The sequence below is a fragment of the Dendrobium catenatum genome, unplaced genomic scaffold (assembly GCF_001605985.2).
Source record: "Dendrobium catenatum unplaced genomic scaffold, ASM160598v2 fragScaff_scaffold_1063, whole genome shotgun sequence".
In the NCBI taxonomy this organism is placed as follows: Eukaryota; Viridiplantae; Streptophyta; class Magnoliopsida; order Asparagales; family Orchidaceae; genus Dendrobium; species Dendrobium catenatum.
This window is the reverse complement of record NW_021319525.1, coordinates 583,387-609,869: the sequence shown is the minus strand read 5'-3', so window position 1 is coordinate 609,869 and position 26,483 is coordinate 583,387. Positions and strand designations below refer to the sequence as shown.

At 31.9% G+C, this 26,483-nt stretch overlaps 2 protein-coding genes across 3 annotated transcripts in view; both read left to right on the top strand.

Annotated features, from left to right (window-relative positions):
- LOC110095172 (ER membrane protein complex subunit 1) overlaps positions 1-1,352 on the top strand; it is a 45,144-nt gene extending 43,792 nt beyond the window's left edge. For both annotated transcript variants that reach the window (XM_020820594.2, XM_020820595.2), the window contains one exon: positions 907-1,352. In XM_020820594.2, the coding sequence (XP_020676253.1) occupies positions 907-1,167 (261 nt within the window). In that variant the 3' untranslated portion in view covers positions 1,168-1,352. The remainder of the gene's footprint in view (positions 1-906) is intronic.
- Positions 1,353-17,743: 16,391 nt separating this feature from the next.
- On the top strand, positions 17,744-22,799 carry LOC110095191 (auxin-responsive protein IAA17). Its single transcript, XM_020820625.2, has 5 exons — positions 17,744-18,473; positions 19,435-19,664; positions 20,840-20,981; positions 21,762-21,823; positions 22,499-22,799. The coding sequence occupies exons 1-5, from the start codon at positions 18,085-18,087 to the stop codon at positions 22,534-22,536; spliced, it is 861 nt and encodes a 286-aa protein (XP_020676284.1). The 5' UTR covers positions 17,744-18,084; the 3' UTR covers positions 22,537-22,799.
- Positions 22,800-26,483: the final 3,684 nt, after the last annotated feature.

The window sequence follows — 26,483 nt, the reverse complement described above, 5'->3', positions numbered from 1 at the left end:
TTGGGAATATACATTACACGGTAGAGGAAGTGCCAATAAGAAGGGTGGATAAAATTAACATCAAAATATTATGAAGAAAAGTACTTGATCAAAAGATAACTTGGATGGAAGTCATGCAAAAAAATTCCTCAAAATAGGTTTAATTCCTTATGCAAAACTTATCAAGGATGAATGCACGTTGATGTTCAAAACAAAGCCTATTTGACTTCAAGTTATTAGCTTTTGTGATTATCTTGCACTTGCACGTGGACTTAGCTTACATGCAGTTGTCTGTACAATTTCAAATTATTGCCCTGTTATTGGTCGCCTTTCTCCGAAAGCTGAGACCCATCTCATATTTTTACTGGCCTCAAAGTCTTTATATGATTTACTCCAATTTTAAGGCAATTTGGTTGTCCAGTTTGTACGCTTAAGGTTTTTTGGTTAGAATTCTATGAAGGAATGAATTTTGACACTCAGATATCTATAACAGAAGAAAAAAAACAACCATTACATCTTGACCCATCATTCCTCACATACCTGTGCATTGCAACCATTACCGTAAATAAGGCATTTTGTTCTTTCTGATTGCTACTGATTAGTGTATTGAGAACATGAAGAAGCTGCCTAATGTAATTCCAAGCCTGTTGCCTTCATCTAATGGAGCAAAGCCAGCAGTGACTTTGTGCCCATAGAAAGGGGATTGGACGTGTAAAAATTCAAGGGAAAATTTAAAAGTTCACAATGTTCAACTGTCAAATTTCAGCACTTATGGCTTTACTTTTTTTTTAAGTTTGTTTTCCTGTAGTCAAATTCTACCCTAGAATCAGAACTATATGTGCCATATAAACTATAATGCTGCAGCAATCAAGGTTTTTTTTTTGAGTTTTCAAATTCATGATCTCACATGGCGATTTTGGTCCACAGTCGTACGTGACGCACTCGCTCCAAGTGGAAGGCATTCGAGGCATAGTAACGATCCCAGCCAAATTGGAATCCACCACCCTCGTCTTTGCCTACGGGGTCGATCTCTTTTTCACCCGAATTGCCCCATCACGGACCTATGATTCTCTTACAGAAGATTTCAACTATGCCCTCTTGCTCATCACTATTGTTGCCCTGGTAGCTGCTATCTTGGTGACATGGGTCCTGTCTGAGAAAAAGGAACTGAGGGATAGATGGAAGTAAGCATTATTTGTCACTCCAATCCTACAGAAGTTTTGTCTCAACGATTGTTTGATATTGGTATAACCTAAATTGTCTTAAACCCTAACCTGGCATTTGCATTATTTTTCAATAATCTCTTTTCCACGTTAATCATGCTTAGTTTAAGCCGTTTTTAAGTCTTAAAAAACTGAACGATATTTTTCTAAGCTCCCAATTGAATTATCATTGAAGCTAATTTGAGGCCACTATTTCTTATTGGCCTGTTCTTCCCACCATTTTTCCATTTGTGTTTAGTTATAAAGCTTGAAATGGCTGGGTTTCTTCCCAAGATGTAGTGCTACACTCTTCCAAATTTTTTTTTACAAAAAATTGCTAAGACCTTTCCTACAGGTGCTTAGTAAATTTCGAAGAATGTTATCCAGCAATAATAAGGCTTCGTTTGGGACGACTTTTGTTCTGCTTTTTGAAGTGGTTTTTTAGTTAAAAAATTAAACTGAAAAGTCATTTTAAGAAGAAAAAAAAAGCCGTCCCAAATGAAGCCTAAGTGTTTATGGGGCATGAGTTTTTGCATAGTATTTCTTCTCAGATGCTGGAAGCTACATTCCATGCTTGAAAGTTTAAAGCTCTCAGCAACCGAAAGTCATATTTCCCTGGCAAACCGTTCTTTAATCCGCATCTTTCTTTTTGTTATCTGGTACGAAATCATTCATGCTTTATGGTTTATTCAGTTCTTTTTTGCAGGGTTATGAGTGTTGAGCTGATTAATCTCGACATTAGCCGTATTTATTCGATTCGACCCTAGCTTGGGCTTAGTTTCAGGTTAGGTAGGTTGGATTTGACTCATTAATTTCTCTCTGAGAGAAAAGTATATTTGATTTTTAGGGGCTAAGGTTTTATTTGGAACGGTTTTTTTACTGCTTCTTAAAGCAGCTTTTTAATACACACATTTTTTAATTTAGTTTTTTTAACTAAAAATCTGCTTTAAGCAGGAAGAAGCCGACCCAAATGAAGTCTAAGACTTAGTTTGGGGCGGTTTTTTTTTTGCTTCTTAAAGCAACTTTTTAGTAAAAAAAATAAAAATTTTCTGCTAGAAAGTTGCTTTAAGAAGCAGTAAGAAAACTGTTTCAAATGAAGCCTAAGTCAAAAAATTATTTTAATTGAGAACGGCTGCTTTTCAATCTACATAGATTTCACATCTGAAATCTATCAAAGTGCCTGAATTGGCTCTATCTGATCATTTTTCTGCTAGAAAGTTGCTTTAAGAAGCAGTAAGAAAACTGTTTCAAATGAAGCCTAAGTCAAAAAATTATTTTAATTGAGAACGGCTGCTTTTCAATCTGCATAGATTTCACATCTGAAATCTATCAAATTGCCTGAATTGGCTCTATCTGATCATTAAATTGTAGATTGTTTGTTCAAAGATGATCTGCATGATCTAATTACAATTATTTTGTTTTTGAAGCGCACACAATTTTTTGTATTGCTGATATTTTAATTGCTAAAATCAGAGTAGTTTAGAAGGGGAATCATAAATCATTCATTGCCTATGTTTGTATTGGTAGGGCAGTGGATAGCAAGTTTAATATTAGATTTAACAGATAATTTAGGAGGCAAATATCACATGCCTGGGCAGTTGATGATGCCTGCAGATTGAAATTTTTAGTTCGAAGAATTTTTGTGCTAAAAAAATATTTTAAAAAATAGTAAGAAAGTTGTCTCGTTTAAGTTGAATAAAACATTATAAAAACTTGTGTGAACTTTCGTATCATCTTCTACTATATGGAACAAACTTAAAACAATGATCTTTTTGGCCAAAGAATATCAGAGTGCAAATGCAAGCAGCCAACAACGTCACTGTTTGGCGGCCGGCGTTAGGAGTGGGTGTCTAGGTAGCATGTTTGGCTGGGTCAACGATGGGAGAGATTATTCTTTGCGGACACCGGACGGGAGAACCGTCCGGTTTACGCTTAGGTACCTAACGATACCGAGCCACGGTACTGCTCTGTACTAAGCTCGATACCAGACGTGGTGCATTTTTATTTGGGTGTGGACTCCGCACAGAATATTTTTTCAATGATGGCAGATGCATTCGATGAACAGGGAAAAACACTTGGGCGAGTAGGGGTATACCCTCAGTGCTCTCATTGTGGATCTTTCTGTGTCGATTGTTTTTTTAAAATAAAATTTAGCTAAATATATTGGTTAAGCACAAATCATAAATGTATATAATTTGAAGTAAAATGATAAATATTTATATGCATGAATGTATTTGTATATATTTATATATTTTAATTTAGTCTCAAGTGTGCTTGATTTGGCCTAATTTGACTTATCCAAATTCTATTTGAGCTGGTTAAGTCACCTTGATTCCAAGCAAAGTCAAATATTATAAAAATTCCAACAACTGAGTGACTTGGCTACAGAGTTGAACTTCAAACTCTTATTTTTATATGGATTCAACCTGATCTATCCATCTGGTAGATATGATAATGGAAGAAGATCAAGCAAGCTACCTCATAGCTAAAAATGACCTCTATATAAGCTAGCATTTGCAGCTTTATTGGCTTTTTAAAAAAGAAACCAGTTAAAAGCAATTCATATTTGAATGCCTCTCAGTTGCATAAACTGATAATGGTGCCATAATGGAGATCACCAAATACATTGAATATGGATGATGTGATCTTACTCACCCTTACAAGAACAAAGTGCATCCCCTCAATTAATTATTTTGTGCGGATGTCGAACACTGTCGGGAGACCAACCAGAGTGCGTCATGTCACCCCTTATTTGGTGAAGCAATTATTACGTCCGGTCACCGAACACGGTCATAAACCAATAACCACGCGCCACATCACCTAAAACTCGGTATATATTTAGATACGTTCGGTTTTGACCGGATGTAATAATTGCTATGTTCGGTGTGGCTTGGTACTGCCGCTCAGTACTACTAACATGGCGCATTCTGGTTAGTCTCCGGACGACGTTTTGCGTCTGATCTCAGGACAGAATAATTTCTCCTCAATTTCATCTACTTTCAGTACAAATAGAGTCAAATCAAACAAAAATTTGATTCAAAATCATCTACTTTTGATTGGCTTTATTCTCTCTAGATTTGATTTTGATTTTCAACTTAGATAATAATGAAACTGAAATCATACCAAACATACTAAAATCTCAATTCCTCATAGTGTACCAATCAATTCATCCACCATCTTCCTTTTCAAACAAAAGGATCATCACAAAGCAAGCAACCATTGGTTTATGAAAATATTCTAAAAACAGTAATCATCCAATTTCCTAATAAGGAGCAACAGAATTTAGTTTAGATTTCTTTTCTGGAAGATTGCATAAAGGAAGGACAGTGAATTAAAGCAGCTTATTGCTGGCCATTCATCTACTGTTCAGTTGTACTGTTCTCCACTAGATTGGCTTTTCAAGGTAAGTGTTGGTCATTTAATGATGTTTTTTCTTCTTTAGAATCAATGAAGCAGGGCTTGTAAAGATTCATTTTGGGAGGTTTTTTGACTACTTAAATCAGTTAAAAAAGTTATCTCAAATAAAATTTAAAATAGCTTTTTTGTTTAAAATTTTTAATTTTTTTTTAAAAAATTATTTTAAGAAACAGTAAAAAAACTGTCCCAAATGAAATGTTGATACAGAGTTATCTATTCCAATGTTTTCCAAGTCCTTATGGGTAGTGATATTGTCTACACCTACTGTAGTAATGGGAGGTCCTCTATGAACATGCTACAAGGCCTTAGGCAGGGGCGGAACCAGCCCTAATTTTCAGGTGGGGACAAACTTATAAGACATATATGTTGGGGGTTAAAGGGAGTAGCACCTCCTGGAGGGGTCAAGGGGCAGCGCCCTTGCGGTGGTTTCCAGGGGCAATGCCCCCAGAACAAATTTTCGTTTGAAGGATATTTTTGGAATTCAATGATGAATTCTCTTTACTATTTGTTGGGGGCAATTACCTAAAGACCATAGTATTTTAAAATTTTTAGTCGGACAATTGCCTAAAAGCCCTTGTAATAAAGACTAAATAATAAATGAAGAGGGATACATTACCTAAAAAATCATATAAACAATTTTTTTTACATTTTTTGAGGCGTGGGCAATTGTCCCCTCTGACCCCAATGGGGTTCCGCTCTTGGCCTTAGGTGGCTTCTTTGCCATGAATTGAGGCCAATCATTGTTCATGGGTTGTCAAAATTACTTAGGTAAATAAAAGAATATAACTCAGGGTAAATATGGTGATAAATTTTTTGAAAAAAAAGGGTAGGTTATTTTCACTTAAATTTAGTCGAAATTTATATATTATTTATTTCTTTATTTATAGATAAATGTAATATTTATATCTAATTAATTATTCATCATATTGTATTTATTTTAAAATAAATTAAATGAATAAAAATAATGCTTGAGTTAATTTAGTAAATATATGACAATTTTGTATGTAATGTTTAAGCTAGATAAGATATTGGATTTGATGCTGAGTTTGGTGGCTAATTAATTTGAAAATAAAAATTAAATTTGTCTCAAATCTTATTCAATATTTTAATGAATTTAAATAAATTTTGAGTTTCAATTTATACGAAAAAATTATACTCCATGCCTCTAAATAATATAATTAAATAATTAAAGAATTATACAAAGTCAATGATAAAAAAATTGACAATTTTATTTTGTTATAACCCTTTTAATATTATTTCAATAATAAATATAAAAGATTTTAAAGATAAAGAAAATGCTTTTTTATTCCCAATGCTATTTTTTATTAATTATTAGTTATTATCATATTCAAATTCAAAATTTATAATATAAAGATAACATCTCTCTATCACTCAACCAATATTCTATTCACTTAACATAGACGTGTTAAGAATATGTGTATAAATTTAGAATTTCATAAATTTCTTAATTAATTTATTAATTATTACTTAGTAGTTATAAGTTCTAAGAAAATTAGAGTTTTTTATAATTATTAGTTATTACTTATTATCTTAAAACCAATTCAAGCACTCATAACAACTTGACCTTAATATTTGAGCTTGCTCTTATTTTAGATCTTAAAAATAATTTTTAAAATTTAAAAATATTGAAAATATTACATTTTGATGTAAAGGAACCCAAAAGTGTTAGGAATGTGTCGCATTCTTCATCATCACTACTCAAAAAAATTAATGAAAAGATTTGGATTAATATCAATAGATAGATTTCTATTTTTTTTAATTTAATAGATGAAAATTCATTGGTGCATAAATAATCAATTTGAAGAAATTAAAATTCTTGTTATTGTATTATCATGACATTTAAAAAAATTGATCAATGAATGAATAAATTATCATTTCATTTTTTATAGGAACTATGTTTTGTTGAATAAAATATGTGTAAAGAATATGATGATATAAATTTTATGAATGGGTTTAAAATTATTAGATATGTTTTGAGATTAGTGGAATACAATTTTTTTTATATGCAAATTACTCAATAAAAATTTAATGATTTTTAAGCCCAACTTGATACAATTTATATAATTAGAATATGTTTACAATTTTTTTTCATATGTATACAGTAGTCTAATGATGATAATTGAGTAATATTAATAATAAAAAGATGATGTGTGCGATGATGGTACGTTGTTCATTTGACAAGACTGTACTATATTGTTGGGGAGTGTTGGTAGGACAAACACAACATTGAGCGACAATAGTACTCGAACACCAATAGTGATGGATTGTGATCACGTGTCAAATGCTATATAAAGCTCTATAGTCTTTAATCTCTAAGTTCTCTCCAAACTCAAATCTAGGTGACTTTAATTTGAAGAATTAAGTGCTATTTATCCCTTTTAATAATCTAGTCAAATATCTATAACTCCTAAGATGACCCATATTGAATCATTTGATCATAGATTATTTATCAGCATTTAAAAGGTCTTATTAACCTCAGACTTAAATGATCTTTAGCCTAGTTTGATTTGTCTTGTCAAGACACTCAATTTGATTATAAGCATGCATGATTTAGAGATTGGTTAGTCCTTTAATCAATATCCTAAAGTTTTCAAATATATTTTAAGTTGATTTGTGTTCAGTTAGACTCAAATCACATCCTTTTATTGTCATTGGATTCTTGTTGAGATGTTCAATTCGACTATAAATTGCTAAAAGCTCCCAAAGTGCTCGTTCGACTCATAAGAAAACAACTTCTTCATGTAAGTCAGTGGCTTCTATCAAACAAGTTGTAACTCTTTAAGATAAATTGTGACATATATTAGACAAGTTTGCGGACTTCTTTTAGATAATTTAGCACTTATATTAGCTAAGTTTGTAGCTTCTTTCAGACAAGTTGTGTGACTAATAATTAAAGCAAAAAGCTCATCTAAAACTAGTAATTTTACATATAGCTTACATGACTCATGTTCCATACCATATAATTTTCCTCTTTTTTATTCTTATATGTAGCCAATCATGTAGCACTTGAACTATACCTCAAAATTATAAATAGGAGGTTAGATGTGGTGCCAAGATACATAATTTGATGTATTAAAGTCTATTTTAATGAAATCTCTAAGCTTCTCACTCTAAATTTTCTCTTTTCTTACTTATTATTCGCTCTCTTTCATTGAGATTGTAAGTAAGTTTTGATTAAAGTTAGGAATTATTTTTAATTCATTACAAATGACTTCAAATATATCTCTCAAGCCACAAATATGAAGCAACTTCTTAATAATTGACAAATTTATATGAATATTCAATGAATATATGAAATAATATATTTATTGTATATATATAAACTATTAATTTTATTTTTATTGTATTATGTATCGCATACGATTACTTTCTTTTGTTTTATTTGTGATACATAATGATAGATAAATTTCCTAAAAGATTTAATGTAAAAAAGCTTATTTTATAATATAACCACTTTAATATTTTAATTTATTTAATTTAAAATAGTTTTCATGCAAAAATAATTAAAAAAAAGAAGATTAAATTACATGGATATATATATAAAGGTAGTATTTTTTAAATTTATCATTTACTTTAAATAATGGTCTATATGCCCTTTCAAAATAAATCCAAATATTTGATATATAATTGTTTATTATAATTATTATAACAACTCTTATTTAATTAATAGAAATGATAAATTTGGTAATTACTTATCATTTCTGATTACTAAATCATTTAAATAAATAATAAATGTAGTTTAGCCAAATATTAATCTACTTTATTGTTAATTAATATAAATAATTATATTTAAAAATTATGTTTGATAGATATTCAAATACTTAAAAAAAAATCTTAAGACGATGTGAGTAGTTTAAACCATTATTGACAATAAAATAAGTTGAAATTAAGTTATTTATATAATTTTAAATATGTTAGTTTTTAATCAAATAAATATTTTTCTCCTAATCAATTACTAAAGTACTAAAATGAATTATAAGATTAATTTAAACAATTATTGATATTAAAATATATGAAACTTTAATTTTGATCTAATTTCAAATATGATAATATTTTGTTGATTAAATTAATTATTCATCAAATTTATCATAAATATTAATAACTAAAATTCATTATATCATCAAATAAAATAATAACTTATAAATTTTCTCCTTGTAAAATAATATCCTATTATCATATAATGATTAATATTTAAAATAATTATAAAAATATTTTTTTCTCTCATACTTTAAATATAATTATTTTTGGCATCATAACATTTAATATTTCAATTTCACACCAAGTGGCAATTTAGAAAATATTACTCTGATTAGTTACCATATCTTGAATATTATTTATATATTCTCCCAATAAAATATTATTTATATTTTAACAAATACAACTAAGCATCACTGTCTCCTTTGCTCAGCACCTTCTAAGCAGCCCATAACAATGCAGCATGGGAAACTGTTTGACCCAAATAAGTGACCCAAAATGGTGACTGAGAAGGACCTCTGATCTTCCTGTAACCCAAACCACCCACATCCATGGGTCCCACCCTCTCAAAAAAATTAAAAAAATATTTCTAATTTCACATCATTATCGACAAATAAATAAAATAATAAAAAAAATAGTGATAAATTTCACTGTTTAATTATAATTAGCGATCATAATCATGTTTAAGGAGGGAAATTATTTAATACATAGTTTAATCTGATTAAATATATTTTCATAATAAATTTAATTTTAAAATAAGATTTTTATTTTTAAACAAATTAAGAAATTAAAATGAAATTTATTTAATCCTAATTTGCTTTAAGAGTCATTTTAGGGATTCTCAAAATAATCAAAATAAAGTGATATTTTTTATAGAAAAATAAATTTATTTTAATCAATCACAAATTTAAAAATATGAAATATATTAGGATTTTAGATATCTACCTCAAGTAAAAAAATATATATAGTGGAATAAATAATTCAGAACTGTCCTATCAGGATTCGAATCATATATATTTTTAATATTCATAGCTCATTATTTTAAAGAAATAAAAGGAAAAAAATAAAATAGTCAAATAAAAATATTTTTAAGGTCATAAATTTCAAGCAACATATTTTACAATTTATTGCTTATTAGTAAAAAAAAAAAAAGAAAGTTAAAAAAATATTACATTTTTAAATGTAATACTCATGCAATCATTGCATGTCAACCTCTAGCAAATTAACTTGTACATGTGGCTCCTAAGGGGCTTGTCTAGTAAATTGACTTGTAGATGTGGATCCTAACTCCTAAGAGGTTTGTCTTTATTCAATTCATATATGCTATTTCTCTCAAATAATTACATCTTATTTTTGAGAATAATTCTTTATATTATGAAATTTGGTGATGATGAATTTAAGATTAATTTGCTTTGTATGTCACATTTTATGATTTGTATCAAAATATTATTATGATTATCATATTATTTGAATGTCATTATAACAAATAATTATTGCTAAAATTATCATATTTTTTGTTAAAGTTATATTTCTTGTGGTTAGATCCTTAAAATACCACTTTAATTAGGTGGATCTTATTAGAACTTGAATTGAGTTAGCTAGTTTGAATTGGTGTCCAAATAACACTAGATGGTTATGATTAATCACAACTAAGTTCGATAGCATCGTGTTGACTTTATAGATGCTTGAACTACTTCGGTCTCAAATTATCTTAAATTGAGATGAGCCGATTTGGCTAGAACTAGAGTAGGAATGCCTTGACTGCTTAAATCGTTTGTCTATAATCATAAACAAAACACTAATTGTACAAAGATCAGCATATTTGTGTAAAAATATATTTGGTTGGTGTTATTCATTGCGTAACCAAGAAAATAAAGTGAGACGAGGAAGTGAAAGAAAATAATGAAGAGAGAATAAGAGGATGTTTTATTTTATTATATTTTATTAATTTATCTCATAGTTCTATATTTTTAGCCTTGTTATATGTATCCATCGAATATCTATTTTGCATCTTTCTGCACTAGAAGTGGAGGGTTAATTTCTTTCATATACTAGGACGAGAATCTAACCCTAGCTAAATCATATGGACTTTCATCATGTTAACATAGAAATAGAAGATCAAAGCTACCTCCTTCCCAAGATTAATTGCATACCACTTGCAAAGGTAATTAAGTGGTGGACTGGACTTGTCAACAAAGCTTTAACAAGCCTTTTATCTCATAGTAAAATTTTTCAAAGGCATGTCAACTACGAGGGTTCAAATCATCAAATGTTTACTTCACAGACAAAAATTTTCTAAGGATTAATAAATTGACTAAAAATTAATACACAATATTTAAAAGAGGTTCATCTTCCTAAGTGGTGAGGTGAATATTTCAATAAGTTGATACAATTCAGTAAGTCTCATTTCCAATCAAAGCAGTGCATATTTCACAGCAAAATTGAGCAAACAATGTAATTTTATTAATTATATAAAGATTCAGTTCGCATAGTTACATATAAGCAAAGTGCTACATAATGATGCTTTAATATTATAGCAAAAAGAAATTTATCCAAATTTCTAAAGGGTTTTTCATATAATATCATTCCTGTGAAATTCAAAACTTTAGTGCTTATGGAGTTTGTGACCGATGAAGAATGACTTGGCTCACAATCGTGAATGGAGATTGATATTAATGTCTAACCAGTAGTTCTGTTTTAAAGTTTCTCACTTATTGTAACTCCATTGGCTTATTTTTTTGGAACTTAATATATTAATAAACTTGTAATTTTAGGTATCTAAAAATATAAGGGATCAAAATCATTAGGATAAAAGAAAATCCCATTCAAAGAGCATGTTGATCCATTAAATTTAAGGAAAAAAATGGGGAAATAAATATTTCACTATTAACAAACCAATATAACTGTGTCTTGATTTAGCTAAGCATATTTTATGGTGTTAGGGAGATTAAAAAAACTAAATCAATATAAATATTGGAATAAATAATAATTTTCATTGAGATAAATTTTAGTCACCAAAATTATTCAAATTTGAATACATTTGGAACCATATCAAAAAATGGGTCAATCCCCTCTTCCTTCTTACCTTATAAATGAGTAGGGATTAATATTATGTATCATCCCTTCTTGAGCTTTTGCTTGGCGCCCTTAACCATGCTAGGAAGCATTTGATATTGCAAAATTTATATGATTAAATTTAAACATTTTAGAGTTCATATATCCTAGCTTACAATTTGTTCGTATTTATGTTGTATAATTTTTACCATGGAAAAAGATTTTAAGTAGTAAATTTGGTCCACATGGATTTTTAGAATTATTTCTATCATTTTGATCAATGTTTTTAACCAATCATATATAGTAGATTTATGACATGATAACATGATAATCAATAAGATGGTTTGTTTTATTTGTTATTCAAAGACTTCACCATCTATAATCATTATTACACCAATATCGACCATTGATGTGACTTTGACGGCTGACTGCATTGGCCTAAGAGTGGAATTATCAAATCACTTTCTTATTATGAGATGCATGATAAATTTCATATAAGACCAAAAAATATTTTGGTGTAATAAGGATAGAAATTTTTCCTCCAAAATCTTTATAATATCCAAATTCTCATCATTTTGGATATTTTAGTGTTCAAATTTATAGCGAATTCTTGAACTCTGATCACCGCTTAGAGTTTTAAGTGATTATTTTAGTGTTCCTTAATCATAGTTTCAATCTCTTATATATTGACTCCAAATCATTTATTCTTTCTAAGAGTGGGGCAATCATGATTGCCTTCAACTGCACACCAACTTTGTGTCTTTTTTGTTATCCCTTTATTTGAGAGAATGACTATTTCGATCACTTTTAATTATTCTCTCATTTACATTCAATCTCCCTTCTTTTAGGAGAAATCATGTTTTGATGTTTATATCATTTAGTCAATTGCAGACTGTAGGTTAGTAAATCCCTTTCTCTAGGAAAAAGGATCACCTCGACAATCATCCATAGCATATATGACCTTCAATATTGCCTCAAACATCACCATCAAGTTGTGACATCTCATCCTCTTGGGGAGGTCTGTTTTGGAAATCTCCAGTGACTTCCATGACCATCTAGAGCTGCCTCCACCAATGTCTTTAGGCCATGCCTCCACTTTTAAGGTAGTTTAATCCATAATCTTCAGTGGCCTCCACCACTTTAAATGCCACTTTGACACCATCTTCAGATCATGTCATCTCTACTATTAAAGGAGATCCAATTTAGACAAATATAATGGCTTCTAAGGCAATGCAAGCTTCTCTCAACCTCCTCTTTCAAGTCACAATACCTCTTCCTTTGAAGGAGGTTTGAACTAACCATCATTAATAACCTCCATACCTTTTAACACCATATTGACTAATGCATGTAGGTTATATCATCTCCACCACTAATAAATTTTAATTTAGTTATCTTTCTCGGCCTCTCCGACCTATTAGTTCCACTTGATTATCTACTTTAGGTTGTGTTATCTCTACTAATTTAGCTATTTTTAATGTCATCCATGATTTTCTAATGTTGCATTGATGAAAGTCTTAAGATTACCTCATTTGCATTTTCATTGGAATTTTGATGTGATTTTTTATAATGACCTCCATGATTTTCTAAGGGGTATCAACCGCCACATATTGGTCATGTCACCTCCACATCCATGGGAGGTTCGGTTTGTCAATATTTAGTCATTTCCATGACCCTCGAGCACCACCGTGATGAGCACCTTTAACTTATACGGCTTTTACCTCCACGTGAGGCTTGATTCAACCAACTTTAATAGACTGCATGACATTTAGTGTTGCCTCAAATGACATATTGTATTCATGTTTCATGCACCTTTAAGAGACGGATCAACCCGTCACCTTAAATCAAATCCATAACCTATATGTCTCGTCACTTTTGATCGTTAGACATCAAACTATCCATTTTGCACTCATAAGAAGGACCAATTTAGTCATTTCAATTACCTCCACAACTTTCCCGCTTCACCTTGTTTAACGACTCAAAGCCATCCTAACTTCACCTCTAAGAAGACGAATAATGTCATAACCTCCATCTACCTAATAAACTTTATTGTATAAATCTTTTCGCCCCCCTCATTAAAAAAATAATTCCACCATCGAACGTAATCATCATTAAGATGGAATCATCTCTCTCTCTCTATCTCCACCAACATGATGAGATTTGTGGGCCCCAAAAGAACACCCCCTCCATATAAAATTGAAAGTATTCCCCCTACCCATTTAGCTTATTACATCATTTTATATACTTCTCTTCAAGTTTTAAGTGACAGATAGATAATTTTTTTCCTTTCACAGATTCAAAATTTAAACTCTCCAATCAGCAAAAATATTTTCAATTTAACTCTTTCAATTGGTTGCAATATACTTCTCAACACATTCTTATAAAGCTTATTTAATAAGAAAATCTCAAAAGTAAAAAAAAAAAAGAGCAAAAGTTGCAAACAAAGATAATTAAAAGTTAATTAAGCACTAATAGTCTCCCGGCAGAAGACCATGAAAGCTGCCAATGCGACATTCTTCACCTTTAATCGAGGTGGTGTTAGGTGTAAAGCATTGCTTAAGAGGGCACAAAGGCCTTTAATGAAGAATATAATAAAGCTTAATTAATAAAGGTGAGTAATTAAAAATTGTATTAGCTCAGTGGCATGCTCCCTATTGGAGATATTAAATGATTTCTCTTTGTGGCAACCAATGCATGGAGCAACCAAATCAATTAAAAAATAATTATAGAAAAAAAAAGCAATTGGGTGGATTGGAAGACTAATAATGTCCATTGATGCATGATAAGATCTTGAGCCAATTTAATTATGGCTTAGTGTGTGTATATATATATATATATATGGGTGTCAATATTTGTCACGGTCTGAAAATCCGACTCGAATCCAATCCGAAAATTCAAGATTATGGTCAACTAGGGGTTTAAACGTGTCGAGTCGAGTTGAAGCCCTTATCGATCTCGGCTCGTCACTTGGAAAGCGAGCTTGAACTCGAGCTCGATAGGCGAGCTCGAGCTGGCTCGCTAGCCATGGGCGAGAATTTTAAAATTTAGGCGGGATTTTTAAAATTAGGTGAGATTATTAAAACTTAAGCGGGATGGTTAAAACTTGGTCAATTTTTTTTTAAAGATGAAATATTTAACATTTAAATAAAACTTAAGTTGTTTTTATTAAATTTTATAATATTTAAATTTAATATATAAAATAAAATTATTTAAAAAATATTAATATTTATTTTAAGCAGGCTCGCGAGCTCACGGCCAAGCTGACTCGAGCTCGCGAGCTCGTGAGCTTGATAAGCTCGACTCGCGAGCCCATAAACAAAATCGAGCTCGAGCGGCTCGTTAAACTAACTCTGCTCACTTACACCCCTAGGGTCAACCAGGACCCGAAACAGATTGGATTCGGGTTCAACAAATCGACCGATTTTAAAAACTAAGCTGGGTTGACCCAGTAACCCAAAATTGACCCGTTTTGACGTGCTAACCCTTTTTTGACCTGGAAACCCAAGATAAAACGATTTTTTACCAGAAAATCGGAGATTGACTCATTTTTTACCAAAAAATTAGCAATTTTTGGTCGGTCCTGGACGTTATTCAGGTCGTGTCGGGTTCGAGTCTGAAAAAAGCCACCTGTTTGCAAAAATTAGGTCGGTTCAGGTTGACCCGAATAGTGACGGTCAGTTTCGGATTCGGACTGTGACCTTGAAATGACACCCCTAATACATGTAGTCTATATTTTTATTACATCATCTGCAAAATACTTCAAAAAGTATGATTCTAAATGATGAAAAAAAAAAAAAAAAAAAACAAAGACATTTTCTTCTTACAAAATAAGAAGAAGCATATATAAAGAGCCAGCATGCATGAATGATTTGATTAATAGGGTCAATATATCCAGCTAGTCTTACAAACTCTTTTGGATCAAAACAACCTCTAAACTAATTAAGCATATTAAATTTTCATCTGAGCCATTAAAAAAAAAAAAAAACTCATGGAGTTAATTTGCTTCAAATGAATGAATGATACTCCATAGGATTTGTAAGATATGTAATGTTATATGTACTTAATATGAAGGTTATTCTAATATGCTTGACTACTTGGGTCATGTCATGATAAGCAATTTGACTATTGGTGACTTAGGAATCTACTTTTGTTAAAAGGTTTAGGCAACCCAAAATGCTTGTATTCTTATATTAACATGAATAGAGTGTTTGCTCTTTTAGTTTAAAAAGAGTTGCTTAGAGAGTTCATGCGTGATTTTCTCTAAAATTTTTGAAGCAGCTTTTTAGTACATAAATTTTAATTTTTGTACTAAAAAATTGCTTTAAGAATTAGTAAGAAAGTCTTAGATTGATTTTAAGGTTGCTTAAAATTTTCAATTTAATCTATTAAAAATGTAAGTTTTATTAAGGCCTAACAACATTGATGTATCTAAACAAATAACATATCATTAATAAAGATGAAAATCACAAAAGCACATGAAAATCATTTTAATAAATAATATGCAAATTATAAGAGAATGTTCAAATAAGCTAGGTTTTAAAACACCCTAATAAAGGGGGGAAAATATAAAACAATTGGGATATGCATACATATAATCAAGTTCTAAATCTATATAGAAATATTAATATATATAGAGAGAGATGCATTTTTAAAGTACAATGAATGATCTTTTTTAGCTCCTTGCTCTCCATAATTTTCTAATTTGATGTATATTGGTGTATTCATGCTAATGCTTTGTGCACATTTATAAAGCTTTCATAATCTAGAAAGTAGATAAGCAAGCAAAAATATAGAGGGAGCATTATATATACACTTTTATATATACCTTCAACAATGAATGCAATTACAACTAAAATATAATGGATAGCCAATCATAATTACAACACATGATATAATGAAAAACCAAAATTAAACTAGGACTTATCATAGACTAAGGTTTCGTTTGGGTCAGCTTTCTTACTACTTCTTAAAGTAGCTTTCTAGTACAAAAAATAAATTTTTTGTATTAAAAGGCTATTTTAGAAAACAGTAATAAAGTTATCCAAAAGGCTTCGTTTGAGAAGTCTTTAGAACACAGGTTTTTTCAGAAATTTTTGTACTAAAAGTAACCTTACAAAGTAGTAAAAAAGTTGTCCAAAATGAAGCCTAATTTCATCTAAAGCTATGCCTATCATAACATCCAATATGTACTTGATATATGTGATTAGCTATTCGTTTGGGACGGCTTTCTTAGTACTTTTTAAACAGCTTCTTAGTACAAAAATTAATTTTTTTTTTTTTTTACATTAGGAAGCCACTTTAAGAAGCAATAAAAAATCATCCCAAATGAAGCCTAAATAATCATTTCAAATGATCAAGATAATACCACCAAAACTAGTATTATATCAAAATTTGAAATACACTTAGGCCATACCATCTCAACTTATTTGGCTTTAAGAAACTTTTATTTGAAAATAATATATTTATAAATTTGAAGCCATCAATGCATATGCTCCCTATCTCTACGAAGGTCAAACCCTGATCGTTCTTCTTCTTTATTCTCAAAAGAACAATCAAGCAGCTCACTAGCGATCTTCCGATAACATATCAGGCACCAAAGGCTCGTATTACTCGCACAATGAAAGTCACCATCCACATTATGCATACAATTATAAAGAATGATATTATTTATAACTTATGAATCAAATCAAATAGGCTATACATCCTTATCTATTTTTTTCTTAGATTTTTCACATAAAAACCCTCATATTCATCATGCATTACTCTCAATTTAATTATTTGTGCATGTATAATTTTTTAAAAATAATATTAAGACGAAAAAAATTCTATTTTATTATGAAAATTTCAGTACATTATAATATAATTACATGATAATAATAATATGTATATTAAAATACAATATTATAAGCAGTCCAACCGAATCATAAATGCCATGAACAAAACAGCCCCCAAACAATTTTATATTTGCAAATTACAATTTTAAATTCTCCTCCTTACAACTGCTAACATGGCCATCATATCCAAGCGGCGCAAATTCAAACACGTTCTTAGACAGAAGAAGATTAAAACGAAATAGCTAAATTAAATTAAAATGTAAATAAGGAAACACAGCTGAGAACTTTTAATCTTAATAAAAAAAAATTACTTTTTAAACTGTGAAATAAGAATTAATTCGACACAAAAAAACTACGCAGGGATCAAGATGTAAAAAATCCAGAAGAAAAAAATTCCATTAAAAGTGGTGGAGAGTGGGAGAAGGCAAAAAGGAGTACAGCGTACAGGAGGAAGAAGAGCTTCTGCATTTTCAGCACCCAATCGCAAAGGCGTTTCCTTTTTCGTGATATATCTTTCTTTTACCGCACCAATTTTCTTCTCGGTTTTCCGCTGCTTCATCACAGAGCACTCGTTTGATGTTTGCTGAAATTCCCCGAAGAGCTTGATGTCGCCGCCACTTGAACTCGACTACATAGGACTTGCTGATGCGTCCTCTACCAATATGCTTGCTGCTGGTGCGCGAGAGAATCTTCGTGAAACGGAGCTCCGGCTAGGCCTTCCGGGCTCCGAGTCGCCGGAGCGCAAGGAGAAAGTGGGGTTCGCACTCTGCCTACAGATTCCCAAGGGCTTCGCTTCCGGTGCTAAGAGAGGGTTTTCTGACGCCATTGATGGAAATGGAATGTGGGCTTTGTCCGGGAGTAGCGGATCTGAGGTGGAAATGGAGAAAGGCGGCACCTTGTTCTCGCCTAAAGTTGGAGGAGGAGGGCAGTTCGCTGGTGCCGGGAAGGCAACGGCATCGCAGGAGAAGAAGACGCAGAGGCCGCCGGCTGCGAAGTAAGTTTATGGTTTGTACTTTGTAGTGTTTTGAGGTTGGAGAATAGGAAATGGTAGCTCAGAAACACTCTGATGTGCCTTTTTTGGTCTCGTTTGTTGATATTGTTGTGTTCGTTATTAGGAGTAAAATGTGGATGTTGCCGAGGAGAAATTGCTGAATATGTTTTGATGTTGTAAATTCCGTTTATTCTTTTTCAGTTGTTACTTGTGCAATGAATAGTGATTGTTCTGGTGTTTTTATGAGGATTTGAACATAATTTCAGCAATATCTGTTTGTTTGATCTGTTATTTTGATCCTTTTTTTTTCTTAAAACTTCATCTTCATAAAATTTTTCTTGGTTTATGTTTGGCTTAGTGCAGTTGAGAAATTATGAGTGAGTGAGTTGCTTTAGCAAATTGGTGGATCTCATCATCTCATGGTGTGTTTTCTTTCCATTTTCACTTCCTTATTATTACTGCCCAAAAAAAAAAAAAAAAAAAATCTCAGACTTTTTTCTAGATTTTTTTTTTTCTGGCAGTCTATCTTCAGATTGGGCCGTCATGCATGCATTGTTATATGTTCTTCAGGCTGACGACTTTTCTATCTTACTTTCTAAAAATGTTATTTTTTGTATCATTTATATAGTTTGATCTATGTCTTTGCTCAGTTACTAAACTGCAAAAACTTCATAAGAAGAAGTTGCAAGGAAGAATGTTATATAATTGTTGAGAATTTGTTTCTTCTACTGTTTTCTTGCAGATATAGTGCTTATCGTACCATCGTTCTTATAGATTCTTCCCATTTATTTTGCTTTCCTCTCTCTTCCTTTTAGTTTTCACTTTATATGCTGTTTCTCTTTTTTCTGACTGATGGATTTGAAAGGAATTTTTCATTTATTTCTTTCTGTGACCTCTCTATCTTGGATCTATTGTACATAATGGACTAAACTGAATGGGATTAAGGCATATATTATGATTACAGGGCGCAGGTTGTAGGTTGGCCACCAATTAGAAGCTACCGCAAGAACACTATGGCTACAAACCCATCGAAGAACAAAGAAGATGTTGATGGGAATCAAGGTCTTGGGTGCCTCTACGTCAAGGTTAGCATGGATGGAGCTCCCTATTTGAGGAAGGTAGACCTGAAGACTTATTTCAGCTACAAGGAGCTCTCATCAGCACTGGAGAAGATGTTTAGTGGTTTTACTATGGGTGAGCTTAGTTTACCTTCAATTCAATTTGTTCTCTCTAATTTTATCATTTTATAGTTGTACTAATTTTTAATTAAAAGTAATGAGAAAATGTTTATTTCATATATGGTGCGGTCTTATGTATTTGTTTTATGTCACTATTATGCTTATGATGGATGCTCTTACCATCAAATGGTTTGCTAGATTATCATTTAGCAAGGATCTCTTTGGCCAGACTTTTCATTTTATTTTTTGTTTTTGTTTTTTGTTTTTAAATATGTTAATGAGAGAATAAAACAAGTTTGGTAAGTTTTTTTTTAGAAATTAATTGATTTCTTTTTTAAAAATACACAAAATATGCTTTAGGTATTTAAAACTTTTCAAAGCAAATTTTTCCTCCAAGCCAACTTCGTTTTTATAACTCACCCTTATACTTGTTCCCTATGCGAATCCCTAATTCTAGAGTAAGCCATCATGGAAGATCAATTGGTGAAAGTTCGGGTGCCATGGTGATCCTTGATCTTAGAGCTGCTTGTTTGCAGTTGCAATCAACTTACATTAGTTTTGGTGTCATGGAAGCCTGTTGATATGGGGGCAACCTCCGATGCTCGATATGATAGCCTGGGGGAAGGATATAAACTTGCTCGCACCAAGGATGAGCCCCAATTTGTCGCCAGGTTTGGGAACTTTGTGTTTGACTCTGGTGGTGACCTAAAGCCCGATGCATTCCTCCATTTCAACCATCCAACTTGAATTCTGTCGATAATATCCCCATCTATTTCACCATCACTCTAAAATAGATGTAGAAGTGAAAAATATATTAGTGTCGAAATACCAAATGGTTGACCCTCATCCATTTGCTTAAATATTTCGAAAATATATGTATTTGCCTAAACTTTGGTTTCCTTTCATTCAAACTCCTCACTGGTTCTGCCTTGCTTTCTTTTATAGTCACATCAGCTTACATATTTATAGCTTTTATATAAAAATAAGTTGCATCTTTGCCTTGCTTGCATGATTTCTAGAAATGTGGTTATTCAAGTTGGAAGAATGTTTGTTCATGGTTCTCTGTGTGCCATCCTCAAGACCTTACAAATGCACTATTCTTTACTTTTGCTGTTGAGTTGGAATTTTCTTTTGAACAAATGGCCAATGTTGTGAGGAGTTTACTTGGACCTGTAATTTGTTGTGCTTCAGGCCAGTGTGGCTCTCATGGAATTCCTGGTAGGGATGGACTAAGTGAAAGCTGCTTGATGGACCTTCTTACTGGTTCTGAGTATGTGCTTACATATGAAGACAAAGATGGAGATTGGATGCTCGTTGGTGATGTTCCATGGGAGTAAGTTTCACCTTTCATTCCTCATCGTTAGTCTTATCTATTCTGAGTCAGCTCCTACTGCATTTAAGAAGTATAAAGTTGTGGCTTATACCATAATGCCATAAATATCATTCAAGATGTTCTGTTTCTTTTTTGTTTGACAGTTTCTAGAATCTTTTGCTCTGTAAAAGAGCCAAAAAAATATATTATAGAATCAGGTTGCGCAGCTGTTCGCATGTAAGAAATTTCAAGGAACTTGTAAATTGTATCTTAAGGGTGTCAATAGTTGATATGACACGAAAACCCGACTTGAACCCGACCTAGTTTTGAAACGGGTCGGGTTCGGTTTGACCCGACGGGTTTCCGGGTCAACCCAAAAATCCGTTTAAAATGAGCTGACCGCGCTGCCCGAACTTGCCCGCGAGCCTGCTTGCGCGGCCGCCCAAGCCTGCCTGCGCGCCCGCCCGAGCCTGCCCACGGCTGCCAGCACCCGCCCACGTTGCGCCCGAAGTTGCCCGCCTCTACGACGGGTCCGGTCAACCCGCCTAAATGACGGGTCGGGTCAAGGTCCGGATTTACGACCCGTTTACATGATCTGGTTGGGTTAGGGTCGACCTGTTTGAACCTGGGTCAATTTTGGGTTCGACCCGAAATCCAGTTTTGACACCCCTAATTGTATCTAAGGCATCAATTCTATAGCCTTGCATTTATTGCTATGTTAATCTGAATTTGTCTCTGAAACTAATCTGTCTGCTATAATAATTTTCCATGTTTGATAGTCTTTTTTCACATGAATTTCAGAATGTTTATCGACTCTTGCAAGAGGCTGCGGATTATGAAAGGTTCAGATGCAATTGGACTTGGTATGGATTATCTCTGAATTAGTTTTCACTAACCTATTTGCTGAACCTTTGAGCTTTTTTTCCTTTTTATAATAATCTGGATGAACCTCTACTGACATTGTTTATATTATTAAAAACTTTTCTGGCATTCATTGCTGTCACTGCTCTGTATTATGCCAATATTATAATTGAATTCTATTCATATACCTCTTACTGACAATAATTCATATATCTCAATTTGTCATCCTTATCCTCACTGCAAAATATACAAATAGTGTGTGTGGCGGTTTATACTTCTGAACTGAAATATATATATTTTTGGGAACGGGATATCCAACCGCTGCCACCCCCGAGAGGGTGGTTGGCGGCATGACAAATCCTTAGCTGACCTAGAAGAGACACTCACCCCCAGAAACCTCCTGGTCCGAACATGATTGGGGCCCATCTAAGAGGCGCTGCCGCTCGAGGGGAATCGAGCACGGGTTGGGGGGTTCCGAAGTGAAATATATTGCCTGGAATTTGAACTTCCATCAATCTGGAAGACCTGAAACTGTTATGCACTTTTAGCATTATTACAAGATATTATCTGATACTGTAAATTCCTCTCTACAGTTTCCTTATTACACTATACCAATTTTCATGAAACCTTATGCTCATTGAATACTAAATTGACCGTTATGTCTCTTCTTTTAACAGCTCCAAGAGTGATGGAGAAGAACAAAAATCGAAACTAGAATCACCATTGCCGAGATAACAATCCAAGTGTTAATATGAAATGGCTGCAACTATCCCTCTTAAAACCGAGTAGTTCAAGTGTTTAAATTGGGAACTGTCTTGTAAACTTATATGTTATGGCTTGTTTTCTTACATTTACTGCCTGTCTGAGAGTATACTATCAGATCAAAATTGTGTCTTCAATGTATCTTTGTATGCTTGCACCTTATATTCTATTTTGTGTAAATGATTGCTGGTTTGCCTCACTACTGTTTGCATTTTCTATTTTTTTCTAAATATTATTTCTCATATGAATCTATTATTCATTCCTCCTTGTTTTTGTTTACTTGGGCTTCCTTTTTTCATAGACAAGTTGTAGAGAGGTTATTTTCACGACTCGAACAATGGGGATAATTGAACAACTGCTTCTAACTTCGTTTGGGTTGACTTTTTTATTGCTTCTTAAAACAGTTTTCTAGAATAAAAATTCTATCCTTCTTTTTTTCAAGTATTATTTCTCATATGAAACTATCATTCATTCCTCTTTGTTTTTTGTTTACTTCGGCTTCCTTTTTCATAGACTACTTGTAGAGGGGTTGTTTTCGTGACTCGAACAATGGGGATAACTGAACCATTGCTTCAAACTCGCCTTTTAGGTTTCGTTTGGGACGAATTTTTCATTGCTTCTTAGAACAACTTTCTAGTTTAAAAATTAAAATTTTTATACTAGAAAGTTGCTTTAAGAAGCAGTAAGAAAGTTGTCACAAACAAATCGGCTTCATTTGAGACAGCTTTTATTGCTTTTTAAAGCAGTTTTTTTGTAAAAAAAATTTTAGTTAAAGAAAATTTTATATTAAAAATTACTTCAAAAAAAGTAAGAAAATTATCCTAAATAAAGCCAAAGTCTTCCCAATCGTTCTTTCTTTGTGCTTAATTTTCGAAGTAATTTATGCTTTGGTTGATTTAAGTAATTCTCACATAAGCTGGTGCTTGCTTGGTTGATGGATGCTGCATTAATGCATTTAAAGTTGAAATTCTGTGGGTCTGATGATGATGCATACTGTATTGATGAATCAGTCTTTGGATGGTAAATGGGTTGGGTAGGCCCAATCTTGTCGGGTCAAGTTGGGTGGGTTGGCTTGGGCCCGATGATGTTTGACTCTTTTGACAGTTGAAAATATACGGGTTACAAATACTCTTTGAGTCCATTTTTCAATGATGGCATATTCACATTCTTTTTATTATAAGGATCTCTTTTTGTTTTGTTTTATTGAATAAAATGGATTTTATATTACAAGGTTGGGTCATTATTTAATTAAAATGTTTAGTTTTTTTAATTAAATATTTAATTCTCCCATTTTTCATAAAACCAAAAAGAAAATTAACCAATTAAAAAAATTCTAAAACGATAAGGCAAAAATTAGCCTTTATTTTTCAATAAGAAAGTTCAAATTTTTCTTAAATATATAGCACATAATAAAAATCCTTAAACAATTTAGGATTTAACCTTTATATTCTTAAAAATCTTATTTCTAATATTAAAAAAAAAAAATGCTATGTTCCTTAGAAGTAGCCAAACAAAACGTTCATCTTATGCATATTTAAAAAAATATTTCTCCATTAAAATTTTAAATATTTTTTTATGTTGAAATTTATATCAATCAATTAATCTAAATTTTTAACATTAGTTCTATATCATACTATTTAAAAGTATGATATTAATCCATCTTTTTATCGTACTCAACATATTTCTTTTTCATGCTACATTATATGGAAAACTTTGTTGATCTTAGAGTATGTTGCACGGGTATTAGAAGCATTATTCTTTGATGATTATTTTTAGAGGTGCAAGTAAGTTGAGTCAGCTCGTGAGCTGGCTCAAACTCAACTCATTAACGAGCTCAAAAGTTGAACTTATCGAGCCACGAGTCCGAACTCGATTCTATAATCCAGTTTGTACATTATATGAGCTCGGGCTCAGGCTTAGCTTTGCTTGGCTTATAAGCTTGTCAAGCCACTCATTTTAATCAAAATATATTTCAAAATTAATTTCATAATCATATAATAGATATATACCAAACACTTTTAATTATTTATCGAGTCAAACTCGAGCTTTCCAAACTAATTTGATTAATTCAGTTGAGCTTGACTGAAATAATTGTCGAATGAGCTTAGTTCAAGCTTAGTACATTAGCTCAAATTTGAGTTCAATAAAGATTAAATGAGCTTCTTGATCAGAGAGATAATTGATTGGACTCTACTCATTTACACCACTTATAATAGATGAACAATTTGTTCTAACTAATTTTCAACTATACAACACACCATTGCATAAGAATTTTGAAGCGAACTAGTAATTACCATGATTATAAGAGCTTTCACTATTCAAAAAAAAAGGAAAAATTCTACCTTCCTAAACCCTAAACTAGCTAGATATACAAATAAAAGATTAAAGTTTTGTTTGGGACAGCTTTTTTACTATTTTTAAAAGAATTTTTGTACTAAAAAAATGTTTTAAGAAACAGTAAGAAATCGTCCCAAACGAAGCCTAACAACAACAACAACATCAAGCCTTTATCCCACTATGTGGGGTCGGCTACATGAATCCTTTTTCTCCATTGTGTCCTATTAAAAGTCAAATTCTCGTTTAAATCTAATAAAGAAAGGTCATTCCTAATATTTTCTAACCAAACGAAGCCTAAGCGTATTAAAAATTAAAAACATGTCACATGAAGCTTCTATTGAGTTTCTTAATGCATAGAACTTAGAAGAGTTAGCACATTTAATGCAAGGAATATATAGGTAGCCCAAATTATATCTCATCAAAAAATGATGAAATGTGACCAAATTAATTAGAATGAGATGTTTGCCAAAGTGGAAGATATGATATAGAAGAAAGGGGGCATGGTGCAATTTATGGATGGCATGTGGACATAGCATGGTGTTAGGGAGAGAGATGGTGGTGGGTGAGGGGACACCATCCCATTTATCATGCATCTCTAGAGAGAGAAAGCACCCCTTTCTCTCTCTCTCTCTAGAAGTTTAGTAGGTATAGGCAATGTTGAATTGTGAGGTGATATAAAATATGATATAAAGTTTTCATAATTTAATTATATTTTAAGGATTTGTTTAGGTGAATGTTTTTAAAATGCATATATTATAGAAATATTGACTCATTGGAATGCATACATTTTAGAACATATGAGTTGCTTAGTTGGATGCAAATCAAAATATATTTTTGTACGTTTATTATAATACAACTCAAATGCATTGAAATATAATGGCGGTAGTAACCGGTGGTAGGTTGGCAGTGCTGGCGGACGACTTTGCAGATGTCGTTCTCTGGTGGGGAGGTGAGGTGATGGGCTGTTAGTTTTTACTGTATTTGAAATTTGTCAAATTTGACCAATTTCATATTAAAACATCTTTTAGAACATATGAGTTGCTTAGTTGGATGCAAATCAAAATATATTTTTGTACGTTTATTATAATACAACTCAAATGCATTGAAATATAATGGCGGTAGTAACCGGTGGTAGGTTGGCAGTGCTGGCGGACGACTTTGCAGATGTCGTTCTCTGGTGGGGAGGTGAGGTGATGGGCTGTTAGTTTTTATTGTATTTGAAATTTGTCAAATTTGACCAATTTCATATTAAAACGTCTATTTTTTCTAACTTGAACTCAATTAAATAATCTTCTTTATTTATATTTTGAAGTACACTTTTTTTTACAACATTTTATAATAAAAAATAACAAAAATCAAAATTTAATTAAATTCATACAATTAAAATTTTATGATGAAGTTAAATAAATAAATAAATAAACTTGCTATAAATTTTTAGCATTTTTAGTAACTATTCAGGCCAGATCCTTAGGGATTTGTCCTCAAAACCTACAGCGTTTTAATAATGGATTAGACATCACACGCAAAGCTAGTGGGGGAGGAAAAGTCAATGCAAGTGACTGA

Coding starts and splice junctions, on each gene's coding strand:
- LOC110095191 (XM_020820625.2), top strand. CDS start 18,085: ATGTCGCCGCCACTTGAACTCGACTACATAGGACTTGCTGATGCGTCC. Junction 18,474..19,434: donor CAGAGGCCGCCGGCTGCGAA/GTAAGTTTATGG, acceptor TTATGATTACAG/GGCGCAGGTTGTAGGTTGGC. Junction 19,665..20,839: donor GTTTAGTGGTTTTACTATGG/GTGAGCTTAGTT, acceptor GTTGTGCTTCAG/GCCAGTGTGGCTCTCATGGA.